The following is a 19,067-nucleotide window of genomic DNA, read 5'->3' as shown; positions in this document are numbered from 1 at the left end:
AATGTTTTATGATGCAATTGAACTTCAAACTCCCTGATAGTGTTTAATTTCATAGTGTCATATTTAAGGCTTATCCGTAGATTCTCCCACTGCTCTTATCAGAAAGAATAGGCTAATTGCAGACGGTTTTGAATGTGTGTATGCTGACATGGAAGCAGAATCACAAGTTACACGTAAAATAATTGAATGCAAATTATTACTAACCTGAGGTCATGGAAATGCATCTAAATCCAATTCAGCACTAACCTGGCTCACTCACTCCAGCCTGCAACAGAGACCAAAATCACCAGGGGTCACTTTCAAATACAGGTATGGGACCTGTTATCCAGAATGCTTGGAACCTGGGGTTTTCCAGATAATGGATCTTTCTGTAATTTGGATCATACCTTAAGTCCAGAGTCCCCATCCTTTTTTTTTTTTACCTAGGAGCCACAATCAAAGAAGAGCAACATGAGCATACAAAAATTCTAGGGGATGCCATACCTGGCTTGTGATTGACTATTGGTAGCCCCTATAAAGACTTGCAGCCCACACAAGGCTCTGTTTGGCAGTACACAAGGTTCTTATGCAACAAAACTTGCCCCCAAGCCAAGGATTAAAAAATAAGTGCCTGCTTTGAGGCCACTGGGAGCAACATCCAAATCGTTGGAGAGCAACACGTTGCTTATGAGCCACTGGTTGGGGATCACTGCCTTAAGGGTGGTGGCACATGCTACAATTCTGGGGAGATTAGTCGCCTAGTGACAAATCTTGTCTTCTTTGGGCAACTAATATACACATTCTCGCCGATGGGAAGGCATTTGGGGGAGATTTGTCACTGGGTGACTAAGGACATCTTACTTTATTGGTTCCCAAAATCTGATATGTGTGATCCTTGCTGGGAGGTTTAGAACTGACTTCTTTGTAGGCCTACCAACCCATCCATCACTAATTGGTGTAGTGCCCTGGTGAAAACTGATGTGCTTGCTTCAGAAACACAACTATAGTTTATATAAACAAGCTGCTGTGTACCCATAGGGGCAGTCATTCAAGCACAGGATACACCGTAGATAAGTACTGAAGAATCCCATTGATTACTACAGAGCTTATCTGTTATCTGCTGTGTATCCTGTGCCTTTTCACATTTGAATGGCTGCCCCCATATCTAACACAACACAACTACTATTATAGAGTTTCTGAAGCAAACATGTCCGTTTTACCAATGCAGCACAACAGTACATTATATTTTCATTACTTTAAAAGACTAATTTTTTTTTGGTGCTACTGTTCCTTTAAGACCAATTGTTAGACTGCATCCTAGAACTAGAGAAGGCAGATGGGCATAGCAGGCAAATAGTGGAAAGACCATTGACATGCTTTGTGTTCGGAGTAAACGACAACAAATGGAGTTGCAGTTTGATTATAAAGCATTTCTTGTTAAATTTCCTTGTAATAATGTATATTTCTCTCTCTTCCTCTAGGTCTGGTGTAAGCACTCAAGATGAATCAGTGCTTTTATAATGAGAGTATTAAGTTCTTTTACAACAATAGCGGGAAAGAACTCTATGACACATGGAGGACCAAGGACAAGCTGGTGGTGGTTTTGGGACTTACAGTGTGTGTCTTTGTGATGTTGTTCAACCTGCTTGTGATAACCGCCATTATCATCAACAGAAGATTCCACTATCCAATCTATTATCTCCTGGGGAACCTGGCTGCAGCCGACCTGTTTGCTGGGGTTGCTTATACCTACCTCATGTTCCACACGGGGCCAAATACATCTAAATTAACCATAAAGACCTGGCTCGTTCGACAAAGTCTACTGGACACTAGTTTGACAGCATCAGTGGCCAACTTACTGGCCATAGCTGTAGAAAGGCACCAGACAATATTCACCATGCAGCTCCATAGCAAGATGTCAAACCAACGAGTGTTCATCCTTATTGCCTGCATATGGATTATAGCGTTGTTGCTGGGTCTGATCCCATCTTTTGGTTGGAGTTGTATTTGCAACATAAGTGCTTGTTCCAGAATGGCTCCTCTTTATAGCAGGAGCTACCTGATCTTCTGGGCAGTATCCAACTTGGTGGCCTTTCTGATCATGATGGGGGTCTACTTGCATATCTTTATCTACGTCAAGAGGAAGATGACAAGGATGTCCCAGCACACGTCGTCTCAACCCAAGTATCGGGAGACCATGATAAACCTAATGAAAACTGTCTTCATTATCTTAAGTGAGTAGAATGCCAATCATTTGTTTTTGGGTGATTTCAAGGGATCAGTGCTGTTTAAATTAAATTGTTTTATTCCAGGGAAGGTGAAACAGATGCCATTACTTAGAAGCCCTATGTATAATGATCTGATCCTTATTTAAAAGCCTAGCAAGCTGTTGCTGTGACAAGACAGGTGTTTGTTTATACAGAGGGCTTCGAATGTGACTTTACATTCAATTTTAGATTTTGCCCGGTTTGGTGTTAGATATAACTAAAACCTCGGGATGGTATTTTCAGCAATACAGCATGGCAGTAGAAATGTAGCAACACCATCACATATCTATTTAAATTGCTAATCAAATACTCCTTTTTGGGGTGAAGTTTGCAGGAGTGCTGATCTGATTGTAGGGTCAAGTGCTTCTGGAGATTCCGTTCACACTTTAAGGACTATTATTATTATTATTATTATTATTATTATTATTATTATTAACCCGTTCACATTTTAACCCTTTAAGTGCCAGCAGAATTTCACATTTTGGTTACGCGAAATGCCAGCCGTTTTTAAGCATTTTGTGCTCTCTCACTTTAGGGGCATTTTCTGAGGGGAAACCTATAGTTTACCTAGGAAAATTATACATTGTTTTTTTCGGTAGAAACTGAGCTTTCTAAATCTGCCTGAGTTTTCATGTATTTCCACCTGTGCAAAAAAATTTATAGTGCTAAATAACAAAAAAAATGAAAAATTACCATTTTTCATCGTATATCAATTTATACCAGAAAAATATTTCATTTTACAGATGAAAATCCAACTTATTTGGAAAGCCTTATGTCTCTCGAACGTGCCAATACCAGATATGTATAGTTTTAGGGAGATTTAGGATTTCTGTACAGCAAAAACTCCCGGCAGTATATTACTGAATTTTGAAAGCACTAAGGCAGAAAACGGCATGCTTTAGATTCCAAGGCAAAAAAATCCTGAAACCATAGGTTTACCCCAGAAAACCATACATTTTTGAAAAGTACACATTCTGCCGATTACAAAATGGGTAACTATGTCTCTCTACTCCCAACTACCAAACAGAAAAGCTTGTCTGAACATAGCGGTTTTTCAAAATAAAATTCAAAATTTTGAAAAATCATTTCAAAGGTTTTATTTTGCTGCTCCGCATATCCCAAACTATATTACGTACCAAGAAAAAGCACCTGAAATATGATTGCCAGGGGTCCACTGAACAGTTTGATACCCATTATGCATAGGTTTACCAAAGTATCTGGCATTTAGAGACACAAATATGAAGTTAGCGCATCCAAATTGTTCAGGACTTTACTTCAGCTACTGAGAAATCAAAACATTGACTGCATTTTTTGTGGGGTAAAAACACAGAAATATATGTTTACCCCCCAAACCCATATATTTTTGGAAAGAACACATTCTACAGAATCTAAAATGGGTACCCATGCCTTTCTGCTCCAAACTACTGAGTCGCAAGGCTTTCCCAAAATTGTCGGTTTTGGTGAAATATCTGAAAATTGCCTCAAAGCTTCAACTTCCCAGCACCATATCACCCATGTATCATTACGTACTAAGAAAAAGCACCCTAAATATGATTGCCAGGGTTCCTCTGAACATTTTGGTGGCCATTGTTCATAAGTTTACCAAAGTATCTGGCATTTAGAGGCCCCAAAATGAAGTTAGCGCATACAAACAGTCCCGTGGGTAACTTCAGCTAATGAAAAATCAACACATTGACTGCATTTTTGTGGGGTAAAAACACAGAAATATATGTTTACCCCCCCAAAACCCATATATTTTTGGAAAGTACACATTCTACCGAATCTAAAATGGGTACCCATGCCTTTCTGCTCCAAACTACTGAGTCGCAAGGCTTTCCCACAATTGTCGGTTTTGGTGAAATATCTGAAAATTGCCTCAAAGCTTCAACTTCTCAGCACCATATCACCCATGTATCGTTACGCACCAAGAAAAAACACCCTAAATATGATTGCCAGGGTTCCTCCAAACAGTTTGGTGGCCATTGTTCATAGGTTTACCAAAGTATCTGGCAGTTAGAGGCCTCAAAATGAAGTTAGCGCATACAAATAGTCCTGTGGGTAACTTCATCTAATGAAAAATCAACACATTGACTGCATTTTTGTGGGGTAAAAACACAGAAATATATGTTTACCCCCCAAACCCATATATTTTTGGAAAGTACACATTCTACAGAATCTAAAATGGATACCCATGCCTTTCTGCTCCAAACTACTGAGTCGCAAGGCTTTCCCACAATTGTCGGTTTTGGTGAAATATCTGAAAATTGCCTCAAAGCTTCAACTTCTCAGCACCATATCACCCATGTATCGTTACGCACCAAAAAAAAACACCCTAAATATGATTGCCAGGGTTCCTCTGAACATTTTGGTGGCCATTGTTCATAAGTTTACCAAAGTGTCTGGCATTTAGAGGCCCCAAAATGAAGTTAGTGCATACAAACAGTCCCGTGGTTAACTTCATCTAATGAAAAATCAACACATTGACTGCATTTTTGTGGGGTAAAAACACAGAAATATATGTTTACCCCCCAAACCCATATATTTTTGGAAAGTACACATTCTACAGAATCTAAAATGGGTACCCATGCCTTTCTGTTCCAAACTACTGAGTCGCAAGGCTTTCCCACAATTGTCGGTTTTGGTGAAATATCTGAAAATTGCCTCAAAGCTTCAACTTCTCAGCACCATATCACCCATGTATCGTTACGCACCAAAAAAAAACACCCTAAATATGATTGCCAGGGGTCCTCCAAACAGTTTGGTGCCCACTGTGCATAGGTTTACCAAAGTATATGGCAGTTAGAGGCCCCAAAATGAAGTTAGCGCATACAAATAGTCCTGTGGGTAACTTCAGCTAATGAAAAATCAACACATTGACTGCATTTTTGTGGGGTAAAAACACAGAAATATATGTTTACCCCCCAAACCCATATATTTTTGGAAAGTACACATTATACAGAATCTAAAATGGGTACCCATGCCTTTCTGCCCCAAACTACTGAGTCGCAAGGCTTTGCCAAATTTGGCGGTTTTGGTAAAATATTCTGAAAATTGCCTCAAAGCTTCAACTTTCCAGCATCGTATTGTCCATGTATCATTACCAGCATAAAGCATCCTAAATATAAACATAGGGGTCTACTAAACAGTTTGATGCCCAATGTGCATAGATATACCAAACTATGTGGGGCACAGAGACCCCCAAATGACAATATGTATAGACATTTTCACGGCTGACGCGCTGGCTGCTGCAATATAACCACCCGGTGTGTGTATTATGCGACATTAGACCACCTAACAGTACAGAGACCCCAGAAAACCATATATTTTCAGAAAGTACACATTCTGACGAATCCAATATGGGTAAATAAGCGTTTCTACTGCAAACTGCCAAACTGCAAAGCAATGCTGAACATAACGGTTTTTATCAAATTTCTGAAAATCGTCACAAAGCTTGAATTTTACCCCATTATATGCCCCACATTTCGTAACTTATCAGCATAAAACATCCTGAATATGAACGCCAGGGGTCTACTTAACACTTTGATGCCCAATATGCATAGATATACCAAACTATGTGGCGCACAGAGACCCCCAAATGACAATAGTGTATACATTTTCACGGCTGACGTGCGCTGGCTGCTGCAATATAAGCACCCGGTGTGTGTAATATGCGACATTAGACCCCCCTAACAGTACAGAGACCCCAGAAAACCATATATTTTCGGAAAGTACACATTCTGACGAATCCAATATGGGTAAATATGTGTTCCTACTGCAAACTGTCAAACTGCAAAGCAATGCTGAACGTAACGGTTTTTATCAAATTTCTGAAAATCGTCACAAAGCTTGAATTTTATCCCATTATATGCCCCACATTTCGTAACTTATCAGCATAAAACATCCTAAATATGAGCGCCAGGGGTCTACTGAACACTTTGATGCCCAAAATGCATAGATATACCAAACTATGTGGCGCACAGAGACCCCCAAATGACAATATGTATAGACATTTTCACGGCTGACACGCTGGCTGCAGCAATATAACCACCCGGTGTGTGTGTATTATGCGACATTAGACCACCTAACAGTACAGAGACCCCAGAAAACCATATATTTTCAGAAAGTACACATTCTGACGAATCCAATATGGGTAAATAAGTGTTTCTACTGCAAACTGCCAAACTGCAAAGCAATGCTGAACATAACGGTTTTTATCAAATTTCTGAAAATCGTCACAAAGCTTGAATTTTACCCCATTATATGCCCCACATTTCGTAACTTATCAGCATAAAACATCCTGAATATGAACGCCAGGGGTCTACTAAACACTTTGATGCCCAATATGCATAGATATACCAAACTATGTGGCGCACAGAGACCCCCAAATGACAATAGTGTATACATTTTCACGGCTGACGCGCGCTGGCTGCTGCAATATAAGCACCCGGTGTGTGTAATATGCGACATTAGACCCCCCTAACAGTACAGAGACCCCAGAAAACCATATATTTTCGCAAAGTACACATTCTGACGAATCCAATATGGGTAAATATGTGTTCCTACTGCAAACTGTCAAACTGCAAAGCAATGCTGAACGTAACGGTTTTTATCAAATTTCTGAAAATCGTCACAAAGCTTGAATTTTACCCCATTATATGCCCCACATTTCGTAACTTATCAGCATAAAACATCCTGAATATGAACGCCAGGGGTCTACTAAACACTTTGATGCCCAATATGCATAGATATACCAAACTATGTGGCGCACAGAGACCCCCAAATGACAATAGTGTATACATTTTCACGGCTGATGCGCGCTGGCTGCTGCAATACAAGCACCTGGTGTGTGTAATATGCGACATTAGACCCCCCTAACAGTACAGAGACCCCAGAAAACCATATATTTTCAGAAAGTACACATTTTGACGAATCCAATATGGGTAAATATGTGTTCCTACTGCAAACTGTCAAACTGCAAAGCAATGCTGAACGTAACGGTTTTTATCAAATTTCTGAACATCGTCACAAAGCTTGAATTTTACCCCATTATATGCCCCACATTTCGTAACTTATCAGCATAAAACATCCTAAATATGAGCGCATGGGGTCTACTGAACACTTTGATGCCCAATATGCATAGATATACCAAACTATGTGGCGCACAGAGACCCCCAAATGACAATATGTATAGACATTTTCACGGCTGACGCGCTGGCTGCTGCAATATAACCACCCGGTGTGTGTATTATGCGACATTAGACCACCTAACAGCACAGAGACCCCAGAAAACCATATATTTTCAGAAAGTACACATTTTGACGAATCCAATATGGGTAAATAAGTGTTTCTACTGCAAACTGCCAAACTGCAAAGCAATGCTGAACATAACGGTTTTTATGAAATTTCTGAAAATCGTCACAAAGCTTGAATTTTACCCCATTATATGCCCCACATTTCGTAGCTTATCAGCATAAAACATCCTAAATATGAGCGCCAGGGGTCTACTGAACACTTTGATGCCCAATATGCATAGATATACCAAAGTATGTGGCGCACAGAGACCCCCAAATGACAATATGTATAGACATTTTCACAGCTGACGCGCTGGCTGCTGCAATATAAGCACCTGGTGTGTGTAATATGCGACATTAGATCCCCCTAACAGTACAGAGACCCCAGAAAACCATATATTTTCAGAAAGTACACATTCTGACGAATCCAATATGGGTAAATAAGTGTTTCTACTGCAAACTGCCAAACTGCAAAGCAATGCTGAACATAACGGTTTTTATCAAATTTCTGAAAATCGTCACAAAGCTTGAATTTTACCCCATTATGTGCCCCACATTTCGTAACGTATCAGCATAAAACATCCTAAATATGAACGCCAGGGGTCTACTGAACACTTTGATGCCCAATATGCATAGATATACCAAACTATGTGGCGCACAGAGACCCACAAATGGATATATAGTAGATAAAATTTACATAGGCAAAACAAAATAACACAGAACAGTGTGAAATGCAAATAAATCACCAAAAACTAATAAAACCACAAAAATCAATGCTTTTTTTTTTCACACTAGTGTAATCGGCCACCAGAATTACCGTTTGAATATTTTAGCTGGGCCAAATCGATTATACGGACAGAAACAAGTGAACAACACAAATGCAGAGCTGAAAATGCAATAAAATGGCAAAAAATTCAATAAAATGGCTAAAAATGCACCAAAATACCCAAAATTGCAATATAACCACCAAAATAACATACAAATGCTATTGCACAGTACGGTTAGCGAATACGCTATTCGGAACGGCAATAAAACATTTTTTTTAGCCCAAAAAGAGACGATGCGATAAGAAAAAAAAAAAAAAAGCCACAAAGCCATATATGTACATATGCGTGTGCACAACGGGTAAATTGCATGTTATTTGCGCGTGTGCAAGTGTACATGGGTGCTGTGAGTGTGTGTGACCCCCCCAATCCCCAAAAATCTATGTGTGAGTGTGTGTAAGTGTGAATGTAAGTGTATATTACTGTAATAAGTGTGTGTTGGTCTGTTTGTGTGTTTTTGTGTGTGTAAATGTTACACTTACCTGGGGTAGATGCCTCAGATCGATGAGAGAGGGCTCCACGCAGCAGATCTGCAGCTCCAACGGTCATCAGCCATGTGGGGGCGGAGCTGGGCGGAAGTGCAGCGCAGGCAGCAGCAGGACGCATAGGAAACGCGTCCCTGCTGCTGCTTTGGGGCCCCTGAGCGATCGCGCCCCAGGGGCCACACGATCCCCTGCTCTGCTCGTTGTCTAGGGGCAGGGGATCGTGAAGGAGCGGAGCGAGCGGCTCTAACAGCCGCTCCTCCGCTCGCAAACCCGGAAGTGCTGCAGAACGTAGAATCTACGATCTGTGGCACTTTGGTCCTTTGATCCACAGAACGTAGATTCTACGTTCTGTGGCACTTAAAGGGTTAAGGACCTATGCGACTATAATTATTAACACGTATTTTTAAAATGCCAACCTATTCTGCAGCATGATAAAATGAATGGGCGTATACTTAAAACATACAAGGAAACATACAAAAACAACTGATAACCAATACAAGAAGTAAAGTGGGCCACTAAACTCTATTGCTGCAAAGCTGTTTATTTCTGCAAGAAAATAGTTTTTTGAGGATCTGTCTAATAATACTCCAGAGCGGTCTGTAAATCATAATGCTCAATGGCTAACTTGGCTCATCTTTAAAGGGGTTGTTCACCTTTACGTTAACTTTTAGTATGTTATAGAATGGCTGGCTTATTCTAAGCAACTTTTCAGCTGGCCTTTTTCTTTTTTTATTGTTTTGAATTATTTGTTTTTCTACTGACTCTTTCCAGCTTTCAAATGGGGGTCACTGACCCCATCTAAAACAATTCCTCTGTAAGGCTACAAAGGTATTGTTATTGCTACTTTTTATTACTTATCTTTCTATTCAGGCCTCTTCTATTCATATTCCAGTCTCTTATTCATATCATTGCATGGTTGCTAGTTTAATTTGGACCCTAGCAACCAGATTGCTGAAATTGCAAACAGCAGAGCTGCTGATTAAAGGGATACTGTCATGGGAAAACATGCTTTTTACAAAACACATCAGTTAATAGTGCTGCTCCAGCAGAATTCTGCACTGAAATACATTTCTCAAAAGAGCAAACAGATTTTTTTATATTCAATTTTGAAATCTGTCATGGTGCTAGACATATTGTCAGTTTCCCAGCTGCCCCAGTCATCCCTGGAGTTTCGGTAAGTTATTTCTTGCAATTTACAAGTTTAATTTGTCTTGGTGTTTATTTTTCGTTGTATACTAACACTTTTTTTTTTGATGTTACTGGTCCTTTAATGAATTGGCCAAACTATTGTTTATTTAAACCTCCCCCCTCCAAAAAAAATCTGCCTCTCGCAAAGCACTTCAGACTTTTCTTTTGTCCTTATTTCTTATTGTTTGAATACTAAAAGCACCAGTGTGTTGCCTATTGTACAGATGTAACCCACTTTCATTGTTTTTGTTATATTCACTAAATAAGTTCTTGGATGCAAGGATTCACCTTACCACACACACAAAGCCTAAAAATTGATAGTGGTGGGGGTCAATTTTGACAATGATGTTGCCTTACTAGAAAGAACAGGAAGGTTTATTGATGTTCCTTTAGAAGATGTGGCCCTCAAAGTGCTCCAAGCCTGTTGAGTGAGATGTTGAATAAGATTATATTAATCTTAATAATCTTGAATAAGCATATTACACTACTAAGCAATATTCAGTCCCCGCTGTGTACATTTTATTGATTGCATTTGATTTATGAGAACCAGATGAAAAGCAGTATGAACATGTCACACACAGAGCTTACAATCTAATCACAGCTACTTTCCAATGCAATAAAACATTGCTATCCAACTAAACCCACACAGGTGGTGATCTGATGGTTGGCTGAAAAGACTGGATGGTGTAAAGGAAGCCATAAATACAGAGATCCCCTCAATCCGCTCCACAAGGTCTTTGAGACGAGCAGATCTCACCCGATATGCCCACCTTGAGGTGGGCGATAGGCTGATCAGATTGCTGAGAATACAGGCGGTCGGATCAATGCAGTCCTCGATCTGACCGGATTTTTAAACCTGCACGATCGGCATCTGGCCAACTTTCGGACAGATATCGATTGGGGAAGCTCGTCGGAGGGCCCCATACACTGCCCAATAAACTGCCGACTTAATCTGTGTATGGGGAATTTATGATTTGGATTAACAAAATGCATTGGTCTGCAAAGGTAGTACAGACCATCTCCACTCAGGTCAAACATGGAACCTCCTAGTCATTTGATCAATAACCTTTAAAGGAGACATATAGGATAAATGTAAAAACCCTAATTTTGTAGGCAATTATAAGTAATATATGGTGCTAAAAATTATTATCATTAAAAATAGCCCCTTTATTGAAGCTCCCTATAGATGTTCTTTGGTCCCTGTCTGTGTTGCAAATGAGGGGTGGGCGTGTCCTAACGGTCCCTGCCAAAAACACAGTAAGAGGCGGACAGCCAATCATAGCCCTGCAGTCAAACAAGCACAGACAGGCTTCAGTTCCCTATCAGGTCCTGCTAGCTGCTGATTGGTTCCTGTCCTACAGTACAGTGAGCTGAGAGCCGCTCCCCTTCACAGCCTGCGAATTCAGGAGCAGGAAGTGGAAGGGAAGGGAGGGATTATTAGGGTTTTTGCAGAAATATTCAATAAATTAGCCTGAAACACTTATTTTTAAAGCACAATTCTTCTATATCTAAAGGAGTATAATGCACTGGTACATTCCTATTTTTTACACAAAATATCTCCTTTAACTAGAAATGGAACGTGGCTGCTTTCAAACCTCTACAGTGATGCTTGACAAATTGACCAATATGATTGTCCCTTCTGTGGACAAGAATGGGTAAAGACATGGGGTTACAGGTAACGCTGTCTCAGTTGTACAGCAAATTTACCTTTTTATTCTGTCTGTCTTCACAGTGCAACAAAAATACAGTCACTGTCAAGCTGCCAGGGCTACTAACCCGCTCAACCCGAAGGATACTAGGTTATCTTTCTTGCTCCATTTACCCTTGAATTCAATGTGGCATTCCAACAAATGGCTGGGCAATCTCTTAGGCCATTATATCACCATTACAAATATGGACTTCCATGATTAATCAGCAGAAACTGCTACTTAATGAATTCGGTACAAGTAGAAGGTTTCCTGTCATGCTGAGTCTCTTTGCAAGGATTATGGTGCATGGTTTCAGTATCTTTTATGTATGTTTTGCTTTGCCTATCCGTTCAAGACTTTGCATGGTATCGGATGCATTGGGTGTCAAACTGATTCTGTAATGCAAATGCATTGTGACTGTGATTATCTTACTTGCCATCAGCAAAATCACATGGCAGAGAATTCGCCCAACCTCAGTTTTGAGGATCCTTCGAAAATGGCCCAATTTGATATATAAATTTGATGTATAAAACGCACGCATAACCTGAGCCGATATTCTGGTATAGCTTTATGGTATCTCTCTGTACAGTCAATTTGCAGTCTTAAGGTTTTTTTATGCTGGGATTGCTGCACTTGGACTACTCTAGCCATACTGTAGTTGCCTTGTTAGGCTTTGTAATGCTACAGGAAGGCTATAGGATGATTCATGTTTAGAGGCCCTTTAATGTTTGCATAGAAAGAAAAGCGCAATGGTGAAATGCAGGGAAATGTTATACTTGCGGTTCTAGAGTTTTGAAGGGTAAAGGAAATGAGAAACAGAAGAAGGTGACATGAATATAACATAAAGGGGAGGAGAAGAGACATCTGAAGAAAGACAAGGGAGGAGATGACAACAAATAATTCAGTCCCACAGATACAGGCAGCTTCTCTGTCTCACTCTGTCCTGAGGATTTATATCCTCCTGGGGTTGGTCCCATGTTTACTTGATCCCACAAAGGAGGATTCTCATAAAAAATGTTCTTGATAAGAGAAGAATGTGCTGGAGAGGGAAAGGTTCATGCTGCAGCCAGACCATCACCCATTTGCTAAGCTTTGCAAGCAATATGCAGAGACAGGGGTAACTTTGCAACTGTAGCAGACTCCCAGCATGCCCCAGTGATTATACTAATTGACTAATATTGAGCCAGGGATCAGCCAGATCTATATCGGCATAAGCATATGTCCTTATCAGCACAGTTTGACCCATCACGTGAGACAAAAGGCGGCCATAGATGTAACAATTCTTGGAAAAGATCTTTCATTTCAATACACACGTGTAGAGCTGAATTGACGGTTATATATATACAGAAACAACAGAATTCTACCTGTATCTGACGATTAAGCACTAACAATAGCCGATGTTTGGGTTCCTTCAAAGGCACCCAAAAGCCGACCGATATCCAAGTCTTCTGCCGAATTCGGTCGGCTCTTTTCCCACCATACACGCACCGAATATCGTATGAAAATTTATTTTGTACAATATTATCTGTGTGTCTATGGCCACCTAAAGACTTGCTCATTTGGTGGACTTGTGAAAGGATCAGATATTACCATGTATGGCCAGCTACATATGGATGTCTTAAGATGGCCATACACGATAAGATCTTTCCCCAAAATGCCCACCAACCATTAGTTTTGGTCCTCGTTTGCCAGAAAAAAACAACCCGATCGATGTCTTAGCCAGATATCGATCGGGGAGACCAGTCTGAACCCCACATACACAGGCAAATACGTTGCCAAATGAGTCTAAAGAACCTTCATCGGCACCGCTTTAATCTGCCTGTGTATGGTCCCCTTTAAGGTGGCAATAGACATTACAAGTACGATCTTTACTGCGACTAATGGTCACAGGAAAGATCGTACATTTTCAACACTGTTAGAGCAGGATTTGTCAAGATATACAGGTAGAAACAATAGAATTTGACCAATATCTGACTAACAGTGGCCGATGTTCGATGTCTTCAATTGCGCCCGATCGACAAGCTGACCAATATCCGAGTCTTCTGCTAATATCGGTCAGCTCTTCTCCTGCCATAGACGCACCAAACTTTGTACGATATTATTGGTGTGTCTATGACCACCTAAATAAACATGCTGCAAGGCCCATGGTGCCTGCTTTGGAATTACATGAAGAGAAAGTGTCACGTAAACCTAACAAAGAACTGACGTTTATCTGTATACCCCGGTATCCTACAGTAATTCTTGGGAAGGACTTGCTCTTCTGAAACTAAGTGAGGATATATGGGGCGCCACAGTAAATATATAACAATGCTTTTTAGCCCAAATTTAAATAAGCCACCATATATTATTTATAATAAGAGATTTTATAAAATGCTGTATGTCCACTTAACAGTAAAATATATTGGAGTTAAATCTAACTCAGACGCAGGGTACGTTTTGGCCTCAAGCAATTCCACAGTATCAGCTGAAAGAAAAGTATGAAGGGGCTATCTGGGTCACGGTGGGTTTTGTGCCTCCAGAACAGGAAGCGGCAACATCTGGATATTCAGGGCTACTTCTGTGAAATCAATCCATCAGCCAAATGTTTGCACAGCTGGAGGTAGCTCAGCCTTAGCAAGCCATGTATATAAACGCCTGGTTGGCTCCCCTAACCTGGTGGCGCTGGCAGTAAAAGTTATAGATGTTTAAGTCTGTCTGTGCCAGAGTAATGGATTGTGCAGTCTGTCCCTGGATGACCCATTACCACATGAGTCACGGTAATAAAGGTTACATCTAAGGGAGTGTGACCTTACATCTTGTAATGCAGCCCAGCAATAGTCAGCATTTTGCTGTTCATGAAATAACGCCTTTGTCCACTCCACTATGTTTGCTTTTTCTCTTTAAACACGCAGCCCCTATGATTGAAATGTGACGGTTACAGGTCAGAATAATGAAGATTGGGGAAATGTACTTTACAAAATTGGAGACATATCCCTTTAATTCCTGCAGTCCTTTTTTTTATCTGCTTCGCCCTACGTTAAACAGAGTCAATCTACTGTATGACAGAGTCACTAAACTAGTTTTTATGATTGCAGCCCACTAGGAAATACCAATGATTCTTTATCTGGAATGCTTCTGGTTGTAGCACACTGACAAGCTTTAGCATAACTATGCATACAGGGAGAAAGATAAGAATCATTACTATGAATGTAAAACAGTGAGCACAGCTAATTGCAGGAGTGGCAAGGATCTTTATGCTAATCTTCAGCATAATCTGTAATGGTGAAATATTTTGAGTTGACACCCAGCACATCAAGCAAGTGTCCTTTTATGCTCTAAATTATGCATAGATTCACTCTTGGAGACATGGAAAAACAAGTCTCTGGCTTTTTTTGTTTTAAGCCCTGCTTTGTGGTTCAACATTTGGACAAGGTTATACATATATGTCAAAGTAATTCACCTTAAACCCCTTCTAGGGTTTAAAATAAGTGTTCACCCAAAATCTTTCCCTAAATGACCTTTAAAATGAGCTTCCAGGAGTATGAAGGAGAATGATTGGCGATGTTCGGGTGCCTTCAAAGGTTCACAATCAAAATTTTCCAGACAGCCCAGTCGACAAGCCGACCAATATCCGAGTCTTCTGCTGACAACGGTCGGCTAGTCTCCCACCATACATGCACCAAATATCGTACGAAAATTAGTTTTGATCGATATTATCAGTGTGTCAATGGCCACTGTTATCCTCAGCTCTCACCCTAACAGGTAACTTATCATCATACCTGATATAGCAAAACACTGGTCTTTATTCTTAAACTCCCCCAGCTGCCATTGGGTGCCACGACAACTCCCTTAAAAAGCCTCAGACAAAAGTAATAGAAGATACGTTTGCCTAGGAAAACCGATGTTTGTTTTCTTTTTTTAAACAGTAAATAGCAGATTGGTCACTAGACCTGTAGCAAATTTTTCACATTATTCTTTATACTTCAATCTGTTTGCCTTATTTGTCTGTATGAGCAGTCTCTGATTTTTGAACCTGCCATAGTCTAGAGTGGTCAAACATCATGCCCCTCAGCGCACTACAGGAGATTAATATAAGGCTCTGGCAAGACTTCTGTAGAACAATGAAGGAGCTGACTGGAATTAACATCTCTATAGAGCAGTGATCCCCAACCAGTAGCTCGTGAGCAACATGTTGCTCTCCAACCCCTTGGATGTTGCTCCCAGTGGCCTCAAAGCAGGTGGTTATTTTTGAATTCCAGGCTTGGGGGCAAGTTTTGGTTGTTTAAAAACCAGGTGTACTGCCAAACAGAGACTCAATATCGGGTGACAGTCCACATAGGGGCTACCAAATGGCCAATCACAGCACTTATTTGGCACCCCAAGAACATTTTTCATGCTTGTGTTGCTCCCCAACTCCTTTTACTTCTGAATGTTGCTCACAGCTTCAAAAGGTTGGGGATCCCTGCTATAGAGGCTGATAGGCTATGGACACACAGGCAGTTTGATTTTGACCCGACCCATCCCGCCGGAGCCTATTGTGCATCGTAATTGGATCGTTCAGATTACCCCCGATATAGCCATGCTCGTTAATGGCATATCGGAGAAAGATCCGCTCGTTTGGCGATGTGGCCAAACGAGCAGATCTTTGCGTCTATGGCACCTTTAGAAACAAAGCTATTGAAGCTAGTCACATCTCCATCAGAGAAATACACAGTAGTGTTACCACAAAATCTCCTGTTCTTTGGGGCGACTAATCTCCCAAACTGCCTCCCTCCGATGATTTAGATTCTAGCTGTTACTCGGAGCGTTTGTTTTGCTGAAGTCGCCCGAAGTTTCCTCGTGAGGCAACTTCCGACGACTTCGGAAAACTAAGCACACTGATTGCCATCCCGTCGGTGATTTACATTCTTGTTGGTAGGAGGTAGTTCGGAGAGATTAGTCGCCCCACAGAAGAGGAGATTTCTTATGTCTCATCTGTCTCTGGCCTAACACATCACCCTCCAGTGAAGAAAGGCTAATTAGCAAATATTTGCCCCCACTAATCTTCCCGAATCTGAGCGTGTGTCTCTGCCCTTAGGGCATGTTCAACTCTGTAATGTTGCCCAGTGTGATATTGGCAAACAGCATTGTTACACATGATCAGATTTTTCTAGTCATGTAGTTCTCAAAAGGTCTGCTCGTAACCCTATATCTAATATAGCACAATAGTCTTTGCTGATATAAAATGATATTGGTTTTGGAAAGAGATGGTCCTTATCTTTATTTGTATCTTTTCCATTCCCCAGGTGCCTTTGTGATCTGCTGGACACCTGGCCAAGTTGTCCTCCTCCTGGATGGTTTAAATTGTAAGAGCTGCAACGTTCTGGCTGTTGAGAAGTATTTCCTGCTCCTGGCTGAGATCAATTCCGTCATCAATCCTATTGTATACTCTTATCGGGACAATGAGATGAGACTCACATTCAAGCAGATTCTTTGCTTCTGCTGCAACAGGGGCTCCAAATACTCACCGGCTTCCCTTAAGTCAACTAATACAGAGAGGAGAGTCTTGGCTGACAATGGACACTCAATGAGAGAATGCAGTCTTTAGGCATGTGTCTTCTGTAATGCTCTCTGTCAGGAGCCCCAAAATGTTAAATCCACATGAGATACTACCAGTTGGAGTGCGGCCCAGCCCATAACAAATCTAAAGTAGGATTTCATGTGGACACAAAGTAACGTTCTTCAAGATGCATTGTCGTTTATCTTTGGAATGTTCCATGGAAGGACATTTGATGACTGAGCCAATGGTGCTGCCTTATTTTTTTTTGTATGGACACATACAGAGGCTTCTCAAACTACCTTTATATATCCATACCACTATTGGGAACCTTAAGATTCATAAAGACTTCTCTAGGCTAAGCCACATTTAAAAACATGGTGTAATTTACGATGAAAACATTGTAGCGGACTTTTTTTTTGTGCCCAATGGATGAACAGTACCATCTTCCAGTGGAAGATGGCTAATCATTACATGTAGCCACCATGTCTCAATGGGATGTGCTAATATAGAGATGTGTCATCAAGGACTTGGATGTTAAGGGTCTCATTTGGGAGGGCAGTCTGGCTAACTATGGCCTTCCTCTCTGACCACCACATGCCATTTTGAAAAAGTGCCTTGAGATCACACTATATCTCACATGGTTTGTCTTGTTAGATATTCCGGCCTGACATTGCCAGCCATGCTTGGAAGGGGGACTATAGTCATAGGGGATTGCTATGCTGCTTTCTATGGTCATCTCTACTTGATTAACTAAACTCGCCTTCAGCTATCCTCCAGGGGAGCCCTGCTTCTTTTTTTATTGGGTGTTGTGCACTGTCCCAACTTGAGGTATAGAGTATTGGTGCACAGTAATGAGTGGAGTACCCTGTTCTTCTACTATGTCCTTAACTTGGGAGAAGAGGGCAATACAAGGGGGATCAAAAATGGTTTTAGGCTTCTAAATTCCATAGGACTGTAGTCTTTGGGATATGGCATGTTGACCCTATAACTATACTAAATAATGAAATTAAAGTATGACTTTATTTGCCCTTTTCCTAATGGCAAACGTGGGTGCAATGTTCTGCCATTACTCACCATGGATCACCTTCCATAAACTAGAAAATGGTTAACTGAATCTTGGGAAGGCAAGGTGAGGCTAAGTGATACCACAATGTGCTCAAAGGGAATAGCATGTATCCTCTATTATGGCTTTAAGCACATTGTTACTGAATGTTTACAGTCTGACTGTATGAAAAAAAGTATATTCAGAGAATTGAACCTGTGACTGCAAAAGGGACCAGCAATGCAGTTATTATGAAATAATATATATTTTGTTATTGTCCGCTTTTATATAAACCCTTTTTTGTGTGGTTCCACTTGACTTGTGCTTTTTTTGGGGAGATAAAGGGATTAAATAACTTAAAGGGATACTGTCATGGGAAAAAAAAATTCTTCCAAAATGAATCAGTTAATAATGCTACCCCAGCAGAATTCTGCACTAGAATCCATTTCTCAAAAGAGCAAACAGATTTTTTTAATATTCAATTTTGAAATCTTGACATGGAGCTAGACATTTTGTCAATTTTCCAGCTGCCCCTGTCATATGACTTGTGCCTGCACTTTAGGAGGGAAATGCTTTCTGGCAGGCTGCTGTTTTTCCTTCAAAATGTAACTGAATGTGTCTCAGTGAGACATGGGTTTTTAATATTGAGTGCTGTTCTTAGATCTACCAGGCAGCTGTTATCTTGTGTTAGGGAGCTGTTATCTGGTTACCTTCCCATTGTTCCTTTGTTTGGCTGCTGGGGGGGGGGAAGGGAGGGGGTGATATCACTCCAACTTGCAGTAAAG

At 40.7% G+C, this 19,067-nt stretch overlaps 1 protein-coding gene across 3 annotated transcripts in view; it reads left to right on the top strand.

The window, feature by feature from the left end:
- lpar2.S (lysophosphatidic acid receptor 2 S homeolog) overlaps positions 1-18,591 on the top strand; it is a 34,407-nt gene extending 15,816 nt beyond the window's left edge. For all 3 annotated transcript variants that reach the window (XM_018241956.2, XM_018241955.2, NM_001094167.1), the window contains 2 exons: positions 1,461-2,213; positions 16,987-18,591. In XM_018241956.2, coding sequence (XP_018097445.1) covers positions 1,481-2,213; positions 16,987-17,288 — 1,035 coding nt within the window. In that variant the 5' untranslated portion in view covers positions 1,461-1,480 and the 3' untranslated portion in view covers positions 17,289-18,591. The remainder of the gene's footprint in view (positions 1-1,460; positions 2,214-16,986) is intronic.
- Positions 18,592-19,067: the final 476 nt, after the last annotated feature.

Source organism: Xenopus laevis, chromosome 3S, assembly GCF_017654675.1.
Source record: "Xenopus laevis strain J_2021 chromosome 3S, Xenopus_laevis_v10.1, whole genome shotgun sequence".
NCBI classification, from domain to species: Eukaryota; Metazoa; Chordata; class Amphibia; order Anura; family Pipidae; genus Xenopus; species Xenopus laevis.
The sequence above is the reverse complement of the archived record's forward strand: the minus strand, read 5'-3'. Positions and strand labels throughout refer to the sequence as shown.